This window comes from Schistocerca nitens, chromosome 9, assembly GCF_023898315.1.
Source record: "Schistocerca nitens isolate TAMUIC-IGC-003100 chromosome 9, iqSchNite1.1, whole genome shotgun sequence".
Lineage (NCBI taxonomy): Eukaryota > Metazoa > Arthropoda > Insecta > Orthoptera > Acrididae > Schistocerca > Schistocerca nitens.
This window is the reverse complement of record NC_064622.1, coordinates 56441188-56460480: the sequence shown is the minus strand read 5'-3', so window position 1 is coordinate 56460480 and position 19293 is coordinate 56441188. Positions and strand designations below refer to the sequence as shown.

The 19293-nt window shown below is 44.3% G+C and overlaps 1 protein-coding gene across 1 annotated transcript in view; it reads left to right on the top strand.

Moving 5' to 3' along the window:
* LOC126203209 (alpha-tocopherol transfer protein-like) overlaps positions 1-19293 on the top strand; it is a 169553-nt gene that overhangs the window by 70444 nt on the left and 79816 nt on the right. Inside the window, exon 2 of the mRNA XM_049937454.1 lies at positions 13870-14011. Coding sequence (XP_049793411.1) covers positions 13870-14011 — 142 coding nt within the window. The remainder of the gene's footprint in view (positions 1-13869; positions 14012-19293) is intronic.

Sequence of the window (19293 nt, the reverse complement as noted above, 5' to 3'; positions counted from 1 at the left end):
AGGTCCAGGAACAATTAAAATTCATCCATCGTAATGTAAAATTCACCACGGAGGGCCAAATATCTTTCAGCAACATATTAGTTAAGAACGGACAGATCCCTCGATCACAGTTTGTATAGAACACCATTTACATCTTAACTCCACGCATCGAACCATTACAATTCGTCAGAAAGAAATACAATGCTAAAGTCTGTGGTTCATAGGGCTTGTACTGTTCGAAACAAGAACAAGAACAGCCACGAACAAGAATTACACTAAGGTGACAAAAGATACGGGGTACCTCTTAATATCGTGTCGGAACTCCTTTTTACCGGCGTAGTCCAGCAACTCGACAAAGCATGGACTAAAGTCGCTGGAACTCCCCTGTAGAAACACGGAACCATGCTGCCTCTATAGCCGACCACAATTGCGAAAGTGTTGTCGCTACAGTGTGTTGTATACGAACTGACCTGTCGATTACGTCCCATAAATGTTAGACTGGATTCATGTGGGTGGCAAAATCATTCGCTCGAACTGTCCAGAGCATTCTTCAAACCAGTCACGAACAAGTGTAGTCCGGTGAGATGACGTCGTTGTTCCGGAACATGAAGTCCATGAATGACTGCAAACGACCTCCAAATATCCGAACATAATCATTTCGAATCAATGATCGGGTCATGTTAACAGAGCCCACACAACTGTGGAGCCACCCGCAGATCGCACAGTGTGTTGTTGACAACCTAGGCCCATGGGTTTGTGGGATCTGTGGCGCACTCGAACCCTACCATCAGCTCTTACCAACTGAGATCGGGACTCACGTGACCGGGCCACGGTTTTCCAGTCGTCTAGGGTCCAACCCATATGGTCAAGAACCCAGTTGAGGCACCGCAGGCAATGTCGTGCTGTTAGCAAAGGCACTCGCGTCGATCGCCTGCTGCCATTACCCTTTAACGCCAAATTTCGCCTTATTGTCGTAACGGATACGTTAGTCGTACGTCCCACATTGATCTGTGCCGTTATTTCAATCAGTGTTGCTTGTCTCTTCGCAGTGGTAGCTCAACGCAAACGCCGCTGCCTTCGGTCGTGAAATAAAGACCGTCGGCCACTACGTTGTCCGTGGTGGGAGGTAGGGCCTCAAATTTGGTATTTTCTGCATACTCTTGACACTGATCATACCTGAATATTGATTTCCCTAACTATTGCTGAAATGGAATGCCCCACGTGTCTAGCTGCAACCACCATTCCGCGTTCAGTGACTGTTAATTCTCGTCGTGCGGCCACAATCACGTCGGAAACCTTTTGACATGAATCGCCTGAGTACAAATATAGCTCCGCCACTCCACTGCTCTTTTATACTTAGTGCACAAGATACTACTGCCATTTGTGTATGTGCAGATTGATATACCAAGCCGGCCGCTGTGACCGAGCGGTTCTAGGCGCTTCAGTCTGGAACCGCGCGACTGCTACGGTCGCAGGTTCTAATCTTGCCTCTGGCATGGGTGTGTGTGATGTCGTTAGGTTAGTTAGGTTTAAGTAGTTCTAAGTTCTAGGGGACTGATGACCTCAGAAGCTAAGTCCCATAGTGCTCAGAGCCATTTTTGAACAGGTATCGACGAAAAATGCAAAATGGTAAACTGAAGCGGCCCTCGGACGAATGTTGGATGCTGCAGCGCAATTTCACGTCGGAGCTGGCAAGGGTGGTTAACAGGGGACATGTCGATACCAGGGCATAAAGCCTTCGTCAATTTCTACATCTATATGGATATTCTGCAAATCACACTTCATTGCCTGGGAGAGGGTTCATCAAACCACCTTCACAATAATTCTCTATTATTCCGCTCTGGAACAGCGCGCGAAAATAACGAAACCTATACCTGATTTCCCTTATTTTATTATCACCGTTTTTCCCTATGTAGGTAGGCCTCAACAAAATATTTTCGTATTCGGAGGAGAAAGTTGGTGATTGAAGTTGCTTGAGAAGATTCCGCCGCAACTAAAAACGCCTTCGTTTTAATGATGTCTACCCCAAATTCTGTATCATGTTCATGACACTCTCCCCCTTATTTCGCGATAATACAAAACGTGCTGCTATTCTTTGAACTTTCTTGATGTACTCTGTCCTGTTTGTAAGGATCCCAGACCTCGCAGCAGGACTCCAAAAGAGAACGCACAAGCGTAGTGTAGGCAGTCTCTTTAGTAGACCTGTTACAGCCAATAAAATGCAGCCTATACTTTGCCTTCCCCACAACATTTTCTATCTGTTCTTTCCAATTTAAATTGTTCGCAATTGTAATTCGTAGGCTGTTGTTTTTGTTGTTGTTGCAGCTGCTGCTGTGGTGGTCTTCAGTACAGAGACTGGTTTGATGCAGCTATCCATGCTACTCCGTCCTGTGCAAGCTCCTTCATCTCCCAGTACCTACTGCAACCTACATCCTTCTGAAACTTTCGTATATTCATCTCTTGGTCTCCATCTACAATTTTTACACTCCGCGCTGCCCTCCAATACTAAACTGATGATCCCTTGATTCCTCAGAACGTGCCCTATCAACCGATCCGTTCTTCTAGTCAAGTTGTGCCACAAATTCCTCTTCTCCCCAATTCTATTCAGTACCTCCTCACTAGTTACGTGATTTACCCATCTAACCGTAAGCATCCTTCTGCAACACCACATTTCGAAATCTTCTATTCTCTTCTTGTCCATGTTTCGCTCCCATACATGGCTACACTCCATACAAATACTTTCAGAAATGACTTCCTGACACCTAAATCTATATTCGATGTTAACAAATTTCTCTTCTTCAGAAACGCATTCCCTGCCATTGGTAGTCTACATTTTATATCCTCTCTACTTCGACCATCATCAGTTATTTTGCTCCCCAAAGACCAAAACTCATTTACTACTTTAAGTGTCTCATCTCCTAATCTAATTCCTTTAGCATCACCTGATTTTATTCGACGACATTCCGTTATCCTCGTTTTGCTTTTGTTAAGACACTGTCCATTCCATTCAACTGCTCTTCCAGATCCTTTGCTGTCTGTGACAGAATTGTAATGTCGTCGGCAAACCTCAAATTTTTCTCTCTTCTCCGTGGATTTTAACTCCTTTACTGCTTGCTCCATATACAGACTGAACAACATCGGGGATAGGCTACAACCGTGTCTGACTCCCTTCCCAACCACTGCTTTCCTTTCATGCCCCTCGACTCATAACTGCCATCTGTTTTCTATACAAATTTTAAATACCCTTTTGCTCCATGTATTTTACCCCTGCCACCTTCAGAATTTGAAAGAGGATTCCAGTCAACATCGACAAAAGCTTTCTCTAAGTTTACAAATGCTAGGAACGTAGGTTTGCCTTCCTTAATCTTTCTTCTAAGATAAGTCGTAAGGTCAGTATTGCCTCACGTGTTCCAACATTTCTACGGAATCGAAACTGATCTTCCCCGAGGTCGGCTTCTATCAGTTTTTTCATTCGTCTGTAAAGAATTCGCGTTAGTATTTTGCAGCTGTGACTTATTAAACTGATAGTTCGGTAATTTTCACATCTGTCAACACCTGCTTTCTTTGGGATTGGAATTATTATATTCTTCTTGAAGTCTGAGCGTATTTCACCTGTCTCGTACATCTAGCTCACCAGATGGTACAGTTTTGTCAGGACTGGCTGTCCCAAGGCCATCAGTAGTTCTAATGGAATGTTGTCTACTCCCGGGGCCTTGTTTCGACTCAGGTCTTTCACTGCTCTGTCAAACTCTTCACGCAGTATCGTATCTCCCATTTCATCTTCATCTACATCCTCTTCCATTTCCATAATATTGTGCTCAAGTACATCGTCCTTCTATAGACCCTCTATATATTCCTTCCATCTTTCTGCTTTCCCTTCTTTGCTTAGAACTGAGCTCTTGATATTCATGCAAGTGGCTCTCTTTTCTCCAAAGGTCTCTTTAATTTTCCTGTAGGCAGTATCTATCTTACCCCTAGTGAGATAAACCTCTACATCCTTACATTTGTCCTCTAGCCATCCCTGCTTAGCCATTTTGCACTTCCTATCGATCTCATTTTTGAGACGTTTGTATTCCTTTTTGCCCGCTTCATTTAATGCATTTTTATATTTTCTCCTTTCACCAAGTAAATTCAGTACGTCTTCTGTTACCAAAAGGTTTCTACTAGCCCTCGTCTTTTTACCTACTTGATCCTCCGCTGCGTTCACTATTTAATCTCTCAAAGTTACCCTTTCTTCTTCTACTGTATTTCTTTCCGCCGTTCTTGCCAATCGTTCCCTTATGCTCTCTCTGAAACTCTCTACAACCTCTGGTTTAGTCAGTTTATCCAGGTCCCATCTCCTTAAATTCCCACATTTTTGCAGACAACCTTTGGTTGTCATCGGGAACCTTACAGCACAGCGGTATATCGACGATATTCTACGACCCGTTCTGTTGCCCTTCATGGGATGTCATCCTGGGCGTACTTTCCAGCAGGTAATGCCCGTCTGCACACAGTGAGAGGTTCTACTGCTTGTCTTCGTGCCTGCCAAACCCTACCTTGGCCAACAAGGTCGCTGGATATCTCCCCAGTTGAGAAAGTTTCGAGCGTTATGGGCAGGGGGCTTTAACCAGCTCCGGGATATTGACGATTTGACCCTCCAGTTGCACAGAATTTGGCACGATACCCCTCAGGAGGACATCCAACAACTGTCAATTCGAAGTAGAATAACGGCTTGCATGAGGGCCAGAGGTGGACTAACGCTTTACTGACTTGCTCAAGTTTTCAAGCTTTGTGTATTGAATAAATCTCCCAATTTTTCTGAAAGTGTAATCACTTGTTCGTCTGAACAAGTACGTAACATATAAAGATTTCGTCTCATTCGAATCTGTCTTCGTGGTGCATCGTTCTTGCTTCACTGTATTGCACTTGAATGAATTTTCACCCACCAGTGCAGTGTGAAGTGATCTGGAACATCCTAGCAGATTAAAGGTGCGCCACGCAAGGATAGAACCTGACTTTCACGGGCAAGTCGTCTACCGACTGAACTCCGAGCGAGCTGGCGCAGTGTTTAGCACACTGGACTCGCATTCCGGAGGACGACGGTTCAAACCCGCGTCCGGCCATCCTGATTTAGGTTTTCCTTGGTTTCCCTAAATCCCTTCAGGCAAATGCCGGGGTGGTTCCTTTGAAAGGGCACAGCCGACTTCGTTCCCCATCCTTCCATTGCCTGATGCGACCGATGACCTCGCAGTTTGGTCCCTTCCCCCCCCAAATCAACGAACTAACCAAATCTACCGACTGAGCTATACAGCTATACAAGCACGACTCACGCTCCCTTCTCACAGTTTTACTTCGGCCGGTACCCCATCTCCTACTTTACAAACTTCACAGAAGTTTCGCCTGCGTAACTTACACGGCCTTCACGCTTGGAAGAAAGAATATTGCCGAGACATGGTTTAGCCACAGCCTTGGAGATTGTTTCCGGAATGAATTTTTACTCTGCAGCGAAGTAGCACAAGTACTGCGTCGGAATTAAGGCTGTGAGGGCGGGTCGTGAGTCGCACTCGAATAGCGTAGTCGGTAAAGCACTTACCCGCGAGGGGCAAAAATAGTTTCGGTTTCCGGTCCGGCGCACAATTTTCATCTGCCAGAAAGTCTCACATTCTACGTATTTCTCATTAACCTCAGTATTTCAGATATATCACGGGAATAAACACATGGTTCGTTAATTTAGATTATAGCGGGTAAAACAGTTACTCACCAGAGCATGTTCTTGACTTAGACTGTCAGTGCCGAGAAACTTCAAATACCGAGCTTGATTGTGCAGTGGTTAGCACACCGGACTTGTATTATGGAGGACGACGATTCAAACCCGCGTCCAGTCATGCTGATTTGGAGTTTTCGTGATTTCCCTAAATCGCTCCAGGCAAATGGCGCGATGCTTCTTTCGAAAGGGCATCCTTGAAACAATCCGGGCTTGTGCTTGGTCTCTAATGACATTTTTGACGGGGCGTTAAACTGTTATTTCCTTCCTTCCTTTTTTAAACAATTTTCGCACAAAACTGTTTGTCGCTTCCATACTGTTGAATATCTATTAACACTATGCTGTCCGGCGACACCACAGTGGTGTCGTCTGCATAGTATCGCTCAGTGGCCAGCGATACCACAGCGGTGTCGTCAGCATAGTTTCGCGCATTGGCCAGTGACAGCAAGTTAGTATGGGAAGAAGACATTGGATATCAAAAAAATGAAAGTGAAGCAGAATCGTAGGAAGATAGTGAAATACGACCAAGAATAATTCGGCGAACGCTACGGTTGCCAACTGATTCGGCTGAATCAGACGAAGAAGACAGTGCGCAGTGGTCAGACTTTGAATTACGGAGGACCAATAATAAATTTGAAGGATCCCCGGGTGCAAACATATTTCCTAAAAGATACACAGAGTGTCGAGGATATAGTACAATTATATATTGGGAACGATCTATTTGAATATATTAGCAACGAAACCAAAAAGTACTACAGTCAAAATTGCAATAGAAGGAAACTGGATTTTAAAAAATGCCAATCTGTCGACGTTACGAGACCCGAACTTAGGAAATGGTTTGGGCTTGCTATCCTTATGGGAACTGTAAGAAAACCATGATCAGTGATTATTGTTCTACGAATCCATTGATAGACACACCGATATTTCGCAAAACGATGTCCCCGCAACCGATTCAGACAAATATTATCATTTTTACATTTTTCCGACAATAAACTGGATAATGCCGACCGGCTTGTCAAAGTGCAATTCGTAATTGATTATTTTCCAAAAAGTTTAAAGAAACGTTTAATCTAAGCCAAAACATCTCAATTGATGAAGGAATGATACCGTGGTGTGGACAGTTAAATTTTAAAGTTTACAATATTTAGAAAATTACTAAATACGGCATACTCATTCGGATGTTGTGTCATTCGAGTATGGGATACATTTCCTCATTCAAGATATATTCCGGCGCTGGACAGCCTCCAGCAGTGATGGAACTATTGACACCTTCTGATGGAAAGTGGCTTCACCTCAGCATGGATAATTATTATAACAGTGTAGAGCTTGCAGAGAAGTTACTTTAAAGCAAAATTCGAATGTGTGGGACGATATGGCAAAATAGAGGATCTCCGGAAAATTAAAGCGCGCAAAAGGAAAGGTGACAAGCGGCCGGCGACAAGCCAAGTAATACGACTTAGCGCTGCCGGCGCCAAGTGAATAAATTTGTACGAGACGTGCGGACGGCAATGTGTTAAGTTTGAGCCATAGCAAGAACATAAGTGATCTCTTGAACAAATTAACGTTCTCCTGTGGAATGATTTCTTCAGATGGAAAGTAGGGAAGTCGTAACTATGACCAGTGCTGAAAATAGATATATTTTCTGCTTGCACGTAATTCGGATAATTGGCCCGATCAGTATGTACATCGAAGGCGGTTGATAGAGCTGAGTCATGGTGACATCGGCAGAGTCGCATGCTGTTAAGCCGTGGCGCACGTAATGCGCCTTTGAGATAACCGCTAGCGTGCTGTTTGAAGCGACGAGGCACACAGATAGAACGCTAAGCTTGTGTGCCTCAGTTAGCGAGGCGGTGACGCAACGGCGGAAGAGTACGGGCCGAGTTTGAGTAACGTGTTTTTTAGTTCCTGTGCCGTCCAGCTGATGGAGACCAGACATATTGCACTGTCATAGTGGGCACCTCTTCAGCGCTAACATATTTTCTGCTTTCACGACGCGCACGCACCCAGCCCTCCCTACTCCCCACCCCCGCACACCTCTAGACTCTGCTAGCCGACTTATTCTTCATGGCACAAAGTACACTACTGGCCATTAAAATTGCTACACCAAGAATAATTGCAGGTGATAAACGGGTATTCATTGGACAAATATATTATGCTAGAACTGACATGTGATCACATTTTCACCCAATTTGGGTGCATAGATCCTGAGAAATCAGTACCCAGTACAACCACCTCTGGTCGTAATAACGGCCTTTATGCGCCTGGGCATTGTCAAACAGAGCTTGGATGGCGTGTACAGGTACAGCTGCCCATGCAGCTTCAACACGATACCACAGTTCATCAAGAGTAGTGACTGGCGCATGTGACGAGCCAGTTGCTCGGCCACCATTGACCAGACGTTTTCAATATGTGAGAGATCTGGAGAATGTGCTGGCCAGGGCAGCAGTCGAACATTTTCTGTATCCAGAAAGGCCCGTGCAGGACCTGCAACATGTGGTCGTGCATAATCCTACTGAAGTGTAGGGTTTCGCAGGGATCGAAAGAAGGGTAGAGCCACGGGTCGTAACACATCTGAAATGTAACGTCCACAGTTCAAAGTGCCGTCAATGCGAACAAGTGGTGACAGACGTGTAACCAATGGCACCCCACGCCATCACGCCTTGTGATACGCCAGTATGGCGATGACGAATACACGCTTCCAATGTGCGTTCACCGCTATGTCGCCAAACACGGATGCGACCTTCATGATGCTGTAAAGAGAACCTGGATTCATCCGAAAAAAATGACGTTTTACCATTCGTGCACCCAGGTTCGTCGTCGAGTGCACCATCGCAGGCGCTCCTGTCTGTGATGCAGCGTCAAGGATAACCGCAGCCTTGGTCTCCGAGCTGATAGTCCATGCTGCTGCAAACGTCGTCGAACTGTTCGTGCAGATGGTTGTTTTGTAAACGTCCCCATCTGTTGACTCAGGGATCTAGACGTGGCTGCACGATCCGTTACAGCCATGCGGATAAGATGCCTGTCATCTCGACGGTTAGTGATACGAAGCAGGCCGTTGGGATCCAGCACGGCGTTCCGTATTACCCTCCTGAACCCACCGATACCATATTCTGCTAACAGTCATTGGATCTTGATCAACGCGAGAAGCAATGTCGCGATACGATAAACCGCAATCTCGATAGGCTAAAATCCGACCTTTATTAAAGTCGGAAACGTGATGGTACGTATTTCTCCTCCTTATACGAGACATCACAACAACTTTTCACCAGGCAACGCCGGTCAACTATTGTTGGTGTAAGAGAAATCGGTTGGAAACTTTCCTCATGTCAGCACGTTGTAGGTGTCGTCACAGGTGCCAGCCTTATGTGAATACTCTGAAAAGCTAATCATTTGCATATCTCAGAATCTTCCTCCTGTCGGTTAAATTAAGCGTCTGTAGCACGTCATCTTCGTGGTGTAGCAATTTTAATGGCCAATAGTGTATTTCGTGTACTGCTGATATTATTTATGTCCCTCTTTCTTGCTCCGTTCGCGGGTGGCGAGCAGTATGAAAGGCTGCAGGTAGCTCTTCGGATGACATCGAATTCCTTTAACTTGAAACGTTGAGATCATTTCCAAGTTATTTATGGTAGGAGTCAACATGTATCTGATGGAACAGGGAAGTGGTAGGGCTGATTTGAGCAGCAAGTGAGCACTTCGCTTAAACATACTACATTCCACATAATGGATAAAACACAGGAGCATCAGTAATACGAAACTTACGGCAATAACAATAACACTCCGTGGATACTGCATTGAAGTTCATGTTTCAATTCTAAAAATTGATATGGCCACAGTAACTTTCCAAAAATCATTTAATGATTTGAGGTTCGTCCCCATTCCCATACACAGAGGTGACAAGTTGTGGGATTGCGATATTCACATACACGCATGGCGGTAGATTCGCGTACACAAGATATAAAAGGGCATTGCTTTGTCGGAGCTGTCATTTGTGACTGATGTGAAAAGGTTCCCGGCGTGATAGTGGCCCAGAACTAACAGGCTTCGAACGCAGAACGGTAGTTGGAGCTAGACACATGGGACATTTCATTTCGGAAATCGTTAGGGAATTCAATATCCCGAGATCCGCAGTGTCAAAAGTGTGTCTAGAATACCAAATTCCACCCATTACCTCTCACCACGATCAACGCAGTGGCCGACAGACTTCGCTTAACGACCGGGGGCAGTGACGTTTGCTTACAATTGTCAGTGCTAACAGACAAGTAATACTGCGCGAAATAACCCCAGAAATCAATGTGGGACGAACAATGAACGTATCGGTTACGACAGTGCGGTGAAATTTGGCGTTCATTGGCTATGGAACGACACGACCTTCGCGAGTGCCTTTGCTTAGAGTATGACATCGCCTGCAGAGCCTCTCCTAGGCACGTAACCATATCAATTGTACCCTTGACGACTGGAAAAAAGCGTCCCGATCAGATGAGTCCCGATTTCAGTTGGTAAGAGCTGATAGCAGAGTTCGAATGTGGCGCAGACCCCACGAAGTCATGGGCCCAGGTGCCGACAAGGCACTGATCAAACTGGTGGAGGTTCCATAATTGAGTGGGCTGTTTTTACTGGTCCAACTGAAACGATCATTGACTGGAAATGGTTACATTCGGCTACTTGGAGACCATTGCAGCCATTCATTGACTTCATGTTTCCAAAGAACTATATCGTGTCATTATCCCACAGGTGTTCGTAATTGGTTTGAAGAACAGTCTGGACACTTCGTACGAATGATTTGGTCACCCAAATTGCCTGACATGAATCCATTAAACATTTATCGACATAATCGAGACGAAAGTTCGTGCAAAAAATGCTACACGGGCAACATTTTCGCAGTTGTGGACGGCTGTGGAGGCAGCGTGGCTCCGTATTTCTGCAAGGGACCTCCAACGACTTGTTGCATGCATGCCATGTCTAGTTGCTATTGTAGGACAGGCAAAAGGTGGTCCCACATGACATTGGGAGGTATCACACGACTTCTGTCACCTCAGTGCACAAACTACACAAAATGCATTTATCCTTAATGGAGATCAGCTGACCAGTAATAAATGCAATAGAATAACTCTGCATTAATTTGGTAAATGATAGAAGCCAGAGCCATGACATAACGATTATGACGAATTAAAGTTGTGACTTCAATGTAATTGTTTCTCAGTTACTTGCACCATGCTCTTTCAGCCACAATTTTAACACTGTAATTAAAATCTCACTGGATACACTGTGGAATCTCTCGCCACCCTTATCGATCGGTAACGTTAAAATTATACTCAAATCGACTCCCCACGGTGATCAAAGCACAAAGTGGAGAGCCCAGTGTCCTAATGTCCCAGACCCCCAGATCTGCCTCGGGCATGGATGTGTGTGATGTCCTTAGGTTGGTTAGGTTTAATTAGTTCTAAGTTCCAGGGGACTGATGACCTCAGAAGTTAAGTCCCATAGTACTCAGAGCAATTTGAACCATTTGTCTTTCCGGTGGATGGTCATCTAGGGGCCTACTATGCTAGAATTCGATTTATGATGTTGGACAAACGATTTTTTCTCTACTCTGTTTACACAGTTTTTCGCCCTTCACTACATGGCCCCCCTGTTGAGTACAGCTAGAAATCCTCTTCCAAATTTTGCAGATGTGCAGATCATGTGAGGAAGTTGACACAAAGCTGTGCACATTCTACCTTTACCAGCGCTCTGGAAGCCACCTGACCATGCAGGGGTTACACTATTGGTGCTTGAGCTGGAAACTCCTCACGCATGCCAAGCATTGTGTGCATTTGCATCTGGGGTGGTGGTGGTGGTGGTGGTGGTGGTGGTGGTGGTGGTGGTGGTGGTGGTGGTGGTGGTCATCATCCCCTAGGCTCACACACTACTTAATCTTAAACTAAATTACGCTAAGGACAACACACACGCCCATGCCTGAGGGAGGACTAGAACCTCCGACAGGGGGGAGCGGCGCAAACCGTTGCAAGGCGCCTAAGACCACGCGACTACCCCATGCAGCTGGGGCATGGGGTCTCTGAGCAACAGCTCAGTGGCCATGCAGCTATTGCTCTGGCTGGGTGGCGCCCATGGCGAGAGCCCTGCTCTGAGTCGGTGACACCAAGGCAGATAACTTGCAAATGAAGCGGCCCAGACTTTCTTCCACTGGTGCCTGTACAGCCGCAGCAGTCTCTTCTGTATACTGTGTGCGGATAGATGACCAACAGCGTTTCCTTCCCTGACTACATTGTGGGAGAAGTGGAGGGCTTAGTTTCTGATAGGCGTTCTGTTTTGGCCAGAAACCCATTATTCTTTGTTGATCATCTTGAGCAGGCATTCGGGAAGTAGCATCAATTTCAAAAATGGAAAGTGGTTCATTTCAGATTAAAATGGCATCCACTCTTCAGTTGCAGGCACTGCTGGCCTGTGACCTTCTGTGTGACCTTCTATGACTCTCGACCCCCGTAAGTCTCAGTATGGTACACTGTGACCTCCTTTTACAGACTGATGAGGAGTCTGTTGCAGTTTTGAGTGACGAGGTGTGCACTTCGTCCATCGCGTTCAGTGGTGGCCAAAGGACAATAGGATTGATACTGGGGCCTTCATCTTGGCCTTTCAAGGAGACTTGTTGCCTCGAAAGGTCAAAGTGATGCTGTATCAATGAAATGTGAAACTGTAGTTCCCCCTCCCATGCAGCCCTTCAAATGCGTGAGATACAGGCTCACGCCTTCTCGATATAACGTCAACCGTGTCTGTAGGGATTGTGGACATCAGCTGCACAGGCACACTCCTTATGACTCCTCCCCCTACCCTCGTCTGTGTCGAGTGTAGGGAATGTCATTCTACTTCTCAGTTCACTGCACGATGTTCCAAAGAAAAAAGAAAATAGAACAACACACAACTATAGAATGACTCATGTATTAAGAGGCCAAGAAAAATTATGGTAGTCTGCCGCCTGCACATAGGATAACGTTTGTTGGGGCTACATTAACGTCATCCCCTATGGCGACAATACCCATACTCTTCATCCCATCCATGTCAGACCGTCAGGGCTGCTTTGACGACACCTGTTCCAAAGGTGGTCGGGGACCCTCTTCATACTGTTTCCCTCATACCCACGTAGCGAGTGTTCTCTCCCCACCCATTGGGGACATCGATCACGAACACCCCAGCTGCAGAAGCAGCACCCTCCTCCGACATCCCTCACCATAAAGGGTCCTCCAGGATGCTCCTTTAGCAGATACCAGCCACTGGCTGGAGCCGTCAGAGGTTGTGGTCATAGGGTTTCGCATTCCTACGAATTTCCCTGAAAGTAGGACAGAAAGGCCCTTGTAGACTTTGAAACCGTACAAGGAGAAGAGGAACAGAAAGAAGACCTGAAAGATAGCTTTCTAATGGTCCCCATGCAACACATACCGCATGTTCCAACCATGCATCTGAGGTGGGGTCCAGCTGAGCCCTGTGGCACCAGATCCCCCCCCCCCCCTTCCTAAAAACCTGATTCAGAAATAATGTGGATTGATGCCATATCCTCAGAACTGCTGGCAGGAGGTGTCCCCTGGGAATGGCTTCTCTGTCTGGTCCCGTCACACCCCCCACAAGTTTTTTTTTTCTTTTGATTTGTCAGTCTTCTGATAGGTCTGCTGCAGCCGGCCATAAATTACTCTACTGTGTCAAACTTTTCATCTTCGAATAGCACTTGCAACCTATGTCCTCAATTACTTGCTGGATGTGTTCCAGTTTCTATCCTTTTACCCTCTACAGCACCATCTAGTACCATAGAAATAGCTGATGTTTTGACAGATACCCTACCACTGTATTCCTCCTTGTCACTTTTCGCCATATATCCCTTTCCTAACCGATTCTGCAGAGAACCACCTCATCCTGTACCTTATCAGTAAACATAATTTTCGACATTCGTCTGTAGCACATCTCAAATCTTACGACGTTAATCGGTTCTGGTTTTCCCACACTCTGTGCTTCACTATCACACAACGCTGTGCTCATGCTAATGTTAGTCCTGCCTGTGTTGCAGCTGCCATTTACGTCTGTTTTTCGGCCCTAGCGTACATATTTTTAGTGCATTTGTCTCAAGCGTTTTAATTATTGTACTTTGTCTCCAGATGAGTCCAAACCTGCGGCCGCTGAGCCCGCAACTTCAGGAGGCGGCCAAAGAGCTGGGGGAGGACCCGCGCCGCCTGGAGAAAGACATCCAGCACATCAGGGACTGGCTCAAGCAGCAGCCACACCTCACGGCCAGGACCGGTGAGTCTCGCTGGACTAATAATGGGAGCAGTACCTAGTCCTGCCACTGGATAAATGTCAAGGAAGAACGGGGCAGACTGGTGGGGTTGAAGGTAGGGGGAGACTGTCGAGGAGGAGGTGTCATTTTATTAGACAACTATTTTTTCCAGTTTCAGCATTTTGTTGACGAGGAACAAGCAGTTTTATTAAATTTCTTAAAGTATTTATTAACGATTGTCAACAATTTCAGTATTTATAATAGGCAAGTATTTTCGAGCCTCAGGTGTTCATTTTCAGACCTGGCCTACTGAGGCTGCACTGACACCGCCTGATCTTAATAATGAACATCAAATAGCAAAACATGGTTTACAAAAGCTTGTAGAATGAATGCCACAATCCACGCACGCCTCTCACCAAGTGAAAATCATGACAATTACGGTCCAGCTCCATTTATCGACATCTTGACGAGAGCTCAATACATATACATTGTTGCAGTAAGAAAGTTTACGAGAGATCAGGGGAAAGAATAAAATACCAGAACAAATCTGTCAAACCAACCAAAGATCCTAGACAAGGGGACTGTGTAGCACCTCCCATGTTTAAAATCTGAACGAATTCTCGCATTCGAGAGGACGACGGTTCGATGCCGCGTCCGGCCATCCTGATTTAGGTTTTCCGTGATTTCCCTAAATCACTCCAGGCAAATTCCGGGATGGTTCCTTTGAAAGGGCACGGCCGACTTCCTTCCCCGTCCTTCCCTAAAACCGATGAGACCGATGACTTCGCAGTTTGGTCTCTTCCTCCAAAACAACCCAACCCAACCAATTTCTCGAAGACTGGAAGAAAAACTGTGGAGGAATGGATGTACACATAAATGGGCTTCATCTATGGCGTTAACTATACGCCAGTGCTAAAATAACATTGGCAGCAAATGACCATGATACCAGAGAACATGTCGAAGAAAATCTTAGAAACGTACAAGAAGGCTGTACTAACATTTTCTTCTAAAAATTCCGCTATAAGAATTTAACAAGACATTGTCGTCGATGGAAATACAATCGAGGCATGTCAGAAGTGTAAATATCTGGGAACTTAATTTTAAACAAGGATTTCATTAAACAAGAAGTAAGACAGAAGACAAAATAAACTTAAAGAAGCAATTAACAAGCTGAATTCCATTGTCGTATCTCTGAAGCAATATAACGTGCTGCGGTTCTGCAGTACAGTAGAACGCAGAACTGTGTCATTTTCGTATATAAATTAACTTCTCTGCAGTTCTTGGCTATTTGGACTCATTGTAAGTCAGCCAGAGGCTGTCATTGTCGTTAATATTCTTGTTTCACTAATTTACAATGACTAATTTATTAATAAGTGTGGCATTTAGCTGCTAAATACCGCACTGCTGAACTTTATTTTTAACTATCTGAGAAACTCGACATTACTCGTGTATTGCAGTCTTCTAATAGTCCATCTCCTCCTTTCCTCTTTCTACTGCTCTCTATCTTCTCATTTTCCTGCTCTCTATACCCTCTCTTTCTCCTAGAGCACCCTCTTTCTCCTAGTGCACCCCCTGCCTTTCTCCTAGTGCACCCTTTTCCTGTCACCTCCTCCCCCCCCTCTCTCTCTCTCTCTCTCTCTCTCTCTCTCTCTCTCTCTCTCTCTCCACCTCTCCACTTCTCCTCCGTCCTAACGCTACCCATCCTCCTTGTCCCTGTCCATCTCTTCCACACCCAGCCTCTGTCCACATCCTCTCCACCCCACTGTCTGCAAGCCTACTCCTTGCTCCGTCTCTCTGTCCATCTCCTCCCTCTTTCCTATCTGTGCCTATCTTCTCCTTCCTCCCCTCCGTCCACCCATGTCCTCGTCCTTCCGTCTCTCTTCATGTTATCGCATCCCAGTAGGAGGCTGGTGGTTCTTACCCCTACACTATTTCTTTCCAGCTTTCAGCTAACGTGTGTACCTACCAAACTTGATAGAAATTGTTCCTTGGGTTTCAGATTAGCTTTTTACCCGTGGCTTTGCTCGCATTCGCACATATGAAATATATTTCACACATATTTAACGCATTTCACGTGTATTTGTACAAATATTTCACGTCTATGTCCAGAGAATTCCAGGTACATCCAGTGCTATATGTGCCTACTGTCTGCGAAATGTGTCGTGACTTAAGTAGTAAATAATAAATTAAAATGTCATGCATGACGCGGCATTTTTTGACTCATCTCAGTATCTAACATATCTCCTGAAATAAGTGCCGTACAACGATATAATGTTTCTGATACATTCAGTGGCATATATGCCTACTGTCTGCCAAATGTTACAGATCCAGTTAGTAGTAAAGAAGTGATAAATCAGATCATCATGCTTCATGCTCAGTTTTACTGTATGAACAGCGAAAACGTAGTAAGCGACAAACTTTTTTCCTTTCATTCTGTGGCGTTCATCAGCGATAAAACGTTTCGTACAGGTTTGAAATTGTGTGAAGTTCGCTGCAAGACGCTAAGTGCTCTCATTCTGAAATACTGGGTAGTTAAAGTATGGGTATTCTCACGTAGAGGGCCTCACTGCATTTTCACCCACATCTACAACCCTTTGACGGGTGTTTGGTACTTACCCCAAAAGCGATCCTTTCCAGCCAGTAAGTGATAAGTTACAAAGTTTGGCTGAAATAGATCCAGTGGTTTAGCAGGAGATTTGGAACATACATAAACAGATACATACATATATTTTTATAATTTGTGTGGATATATAAGTAAGTTACAAATGGAACTAGGACAACTGGATCCCTCCAGGCGCCCTTAGCACTTCATCATAGTTTTCTTTTCCTTTTTTTCCTTTTTCCCTTTTTCCTTTTTCCTTTTTTTTCTTTTTCCTTTTTTTCTTTTTCTTCAACAACTCTAGAGTATCCTTCAGAGAGGGACATCGTTCAGTCTCTTTTCAGAGTATCGAGGTTTTGAAATATTGCCTAGATAAGCGCAACTGTGGGTCATTCGTCTACGTTGACGAGGAACGTCTCCTAAAAATATGGAAGAAAAATGATTACGAGTAAACGAGCAAAGCAGTTTCAGCACGCCTACGCAAGAAACACAAATTATTCTGATGTAACTTAAATAATTAAAACAGTCTTAACAATATATCTAGTGGAACTAATCATACACCTGTAGTGAGGAAAAGTGATATCGATGACAAATTCAACGAATCAGAATAGTTTTCGATGTCGGGTAAGGAAGACAACTACTAACTACTTTTACTGAACTTCGTAAGAAGAACTGCGGCATAAGTTAGATTTTATTACTGACTTTTTAATGCTTCAATAAATACTGAAACAATACACACATAACAGAACCATGACAGCAGGCACTGAGCATTGGAATGTAACTCAAGGAATTTTTACCTCGATCCTTCAAGTGGCGTCGGATACGAGATACATATATCAGCAGAAACGTCTGAGAATACATGACGAGCATTCGGTGAAGATGATAAAACATCTGCGCTTTCTGGATTACACCTTGTCTCCATAGGGATGTTATCAGTTTATTCCTGACACAGTCATATCTATTTAAATAGAGACAGCTGTTTGTGAAGGATAAAAAGCCTAGATAAAATCATGCAAATCATTAAGTACTTACCACAATAACAAAATGTGAAATATAGGAATTAGTAAAATTAAAAAGTATTCATGATTCCTTGGGCTGGTTTTATCTTAGTTTAATGCCATTACCGTACCTCCGTTGTAGTCAATCTTAATTCATTAAGCATCAGAGAAAAATCGGTATTAACGTAGGCCCTAATTAGGAGTGGAGAGGAATTGGAGGTTTGTGCAGCTTTGACTGTTAAGCTTACACAATTACCCTGGCTAATTCAACCAGTAACTCCACTGTTTTGCGTAACAGGTATTGCCTGCGGCTATTAACTTAAATGAACACATTTACGTGCGCTATACGCTTAATGGCTGCCTTTTTACGGAAGAGTTCCATAACGGTGCATATCCGGCCAGTGGTTACGTACCAAGGTTTACTGAATTCGAAGTCTCCTATTGAACTCTTACCTCATTCGGGTTCTTTTCCTAACCATTATTGATGTTAAAATAAGTTACGCATCTGGTATAAAAAATTATTCTGCAAGTGTATTGAAAGTCGTCTCCAGTCACTAAGATATTTGTTTCGTAATACCGGTGCTAAACTGTATTTCTGACACTGTGGGCCTAACTTCAGGTCTCTGTGGGTAGTTACATGAGTATTCTCGTCCTTGAGCGAGACAATGCAGAATAGTGCGTTTCAGGAATTAGAAACGTGTGTGTTGAATTTGGAAATTGGAGAAACAGAAAACGAATAAAAATGAAAATTCATGACAACATGCAAAACTTACTAGATGAGTTAAATGAAATAGTCCTGATTATTACTGTGTTTAATGCTGATAATTCTGTATTACTATGCAACATTACTTAGCTCAAGGTGTATATATATATATATATATATATATATATATATATATATATATATATATATAGTTCATGGCTTTGTTGTAAAATAAGCGCTAACCACAGATGTATGTTGATTTACAGTGTCAAAGATGTACAATAGTTTATTTCTAGTTAGAACGTCACGGCTTGCGGCACTGCGAAGAAGTATTTTTAGTGTTAGCTGTGATTACTTTAACAAAATTGTTTAAAACTACTGAAAAAGTTGTGGCTAACAAATTGTGCTTGTTCATTTAGCAGTGATTAATTTTTAATTTATTTTTTTAGTTCGATGATATTTACATTTATTCCTGTAGACACAGGTTCTTTCCATTGTGTCTGGTGTGTAGAAATGGTAGGTTCTTTTGTATATCATTAAACAGGTGGTTGGTGTTGAGCATGTTGTGCAATACCCGTTTTTAGAAAATGCTTCGATCGGAAAGCTCTCATATGCTGAAACTTCCTGGCAGATTAAAACTGTGTGCTGGACCGAGACTCGAACTCGGGACCTTTGCCTTTCGCGGGCAATTGCTCTACCAACTGAGCTACCCAAGCAAGACTGACGCCCAGTTCTCACAGCTTTACTTCTGCCAGTATCTCGTCTCCTACTTCCAAACTTTACAGAAGCTCTCCTGCGAACCTTGCAGAACTAGCACTCCTGAAAGAAAGGATATTGCGGAGACATGGCTTAGCCACAGCCTGGGGGATGTTTCCAGAATGAGATTTTCACTCTGCAGCGAAGTGTGCGCTGATACGAAACGAGTTCGAGTGTCGATCCGGCACAAAGTTTTAATCTGTCAGGAAGTTTCGTATCAGCGCACACTTCGCTGCAGAGTGAAAATTT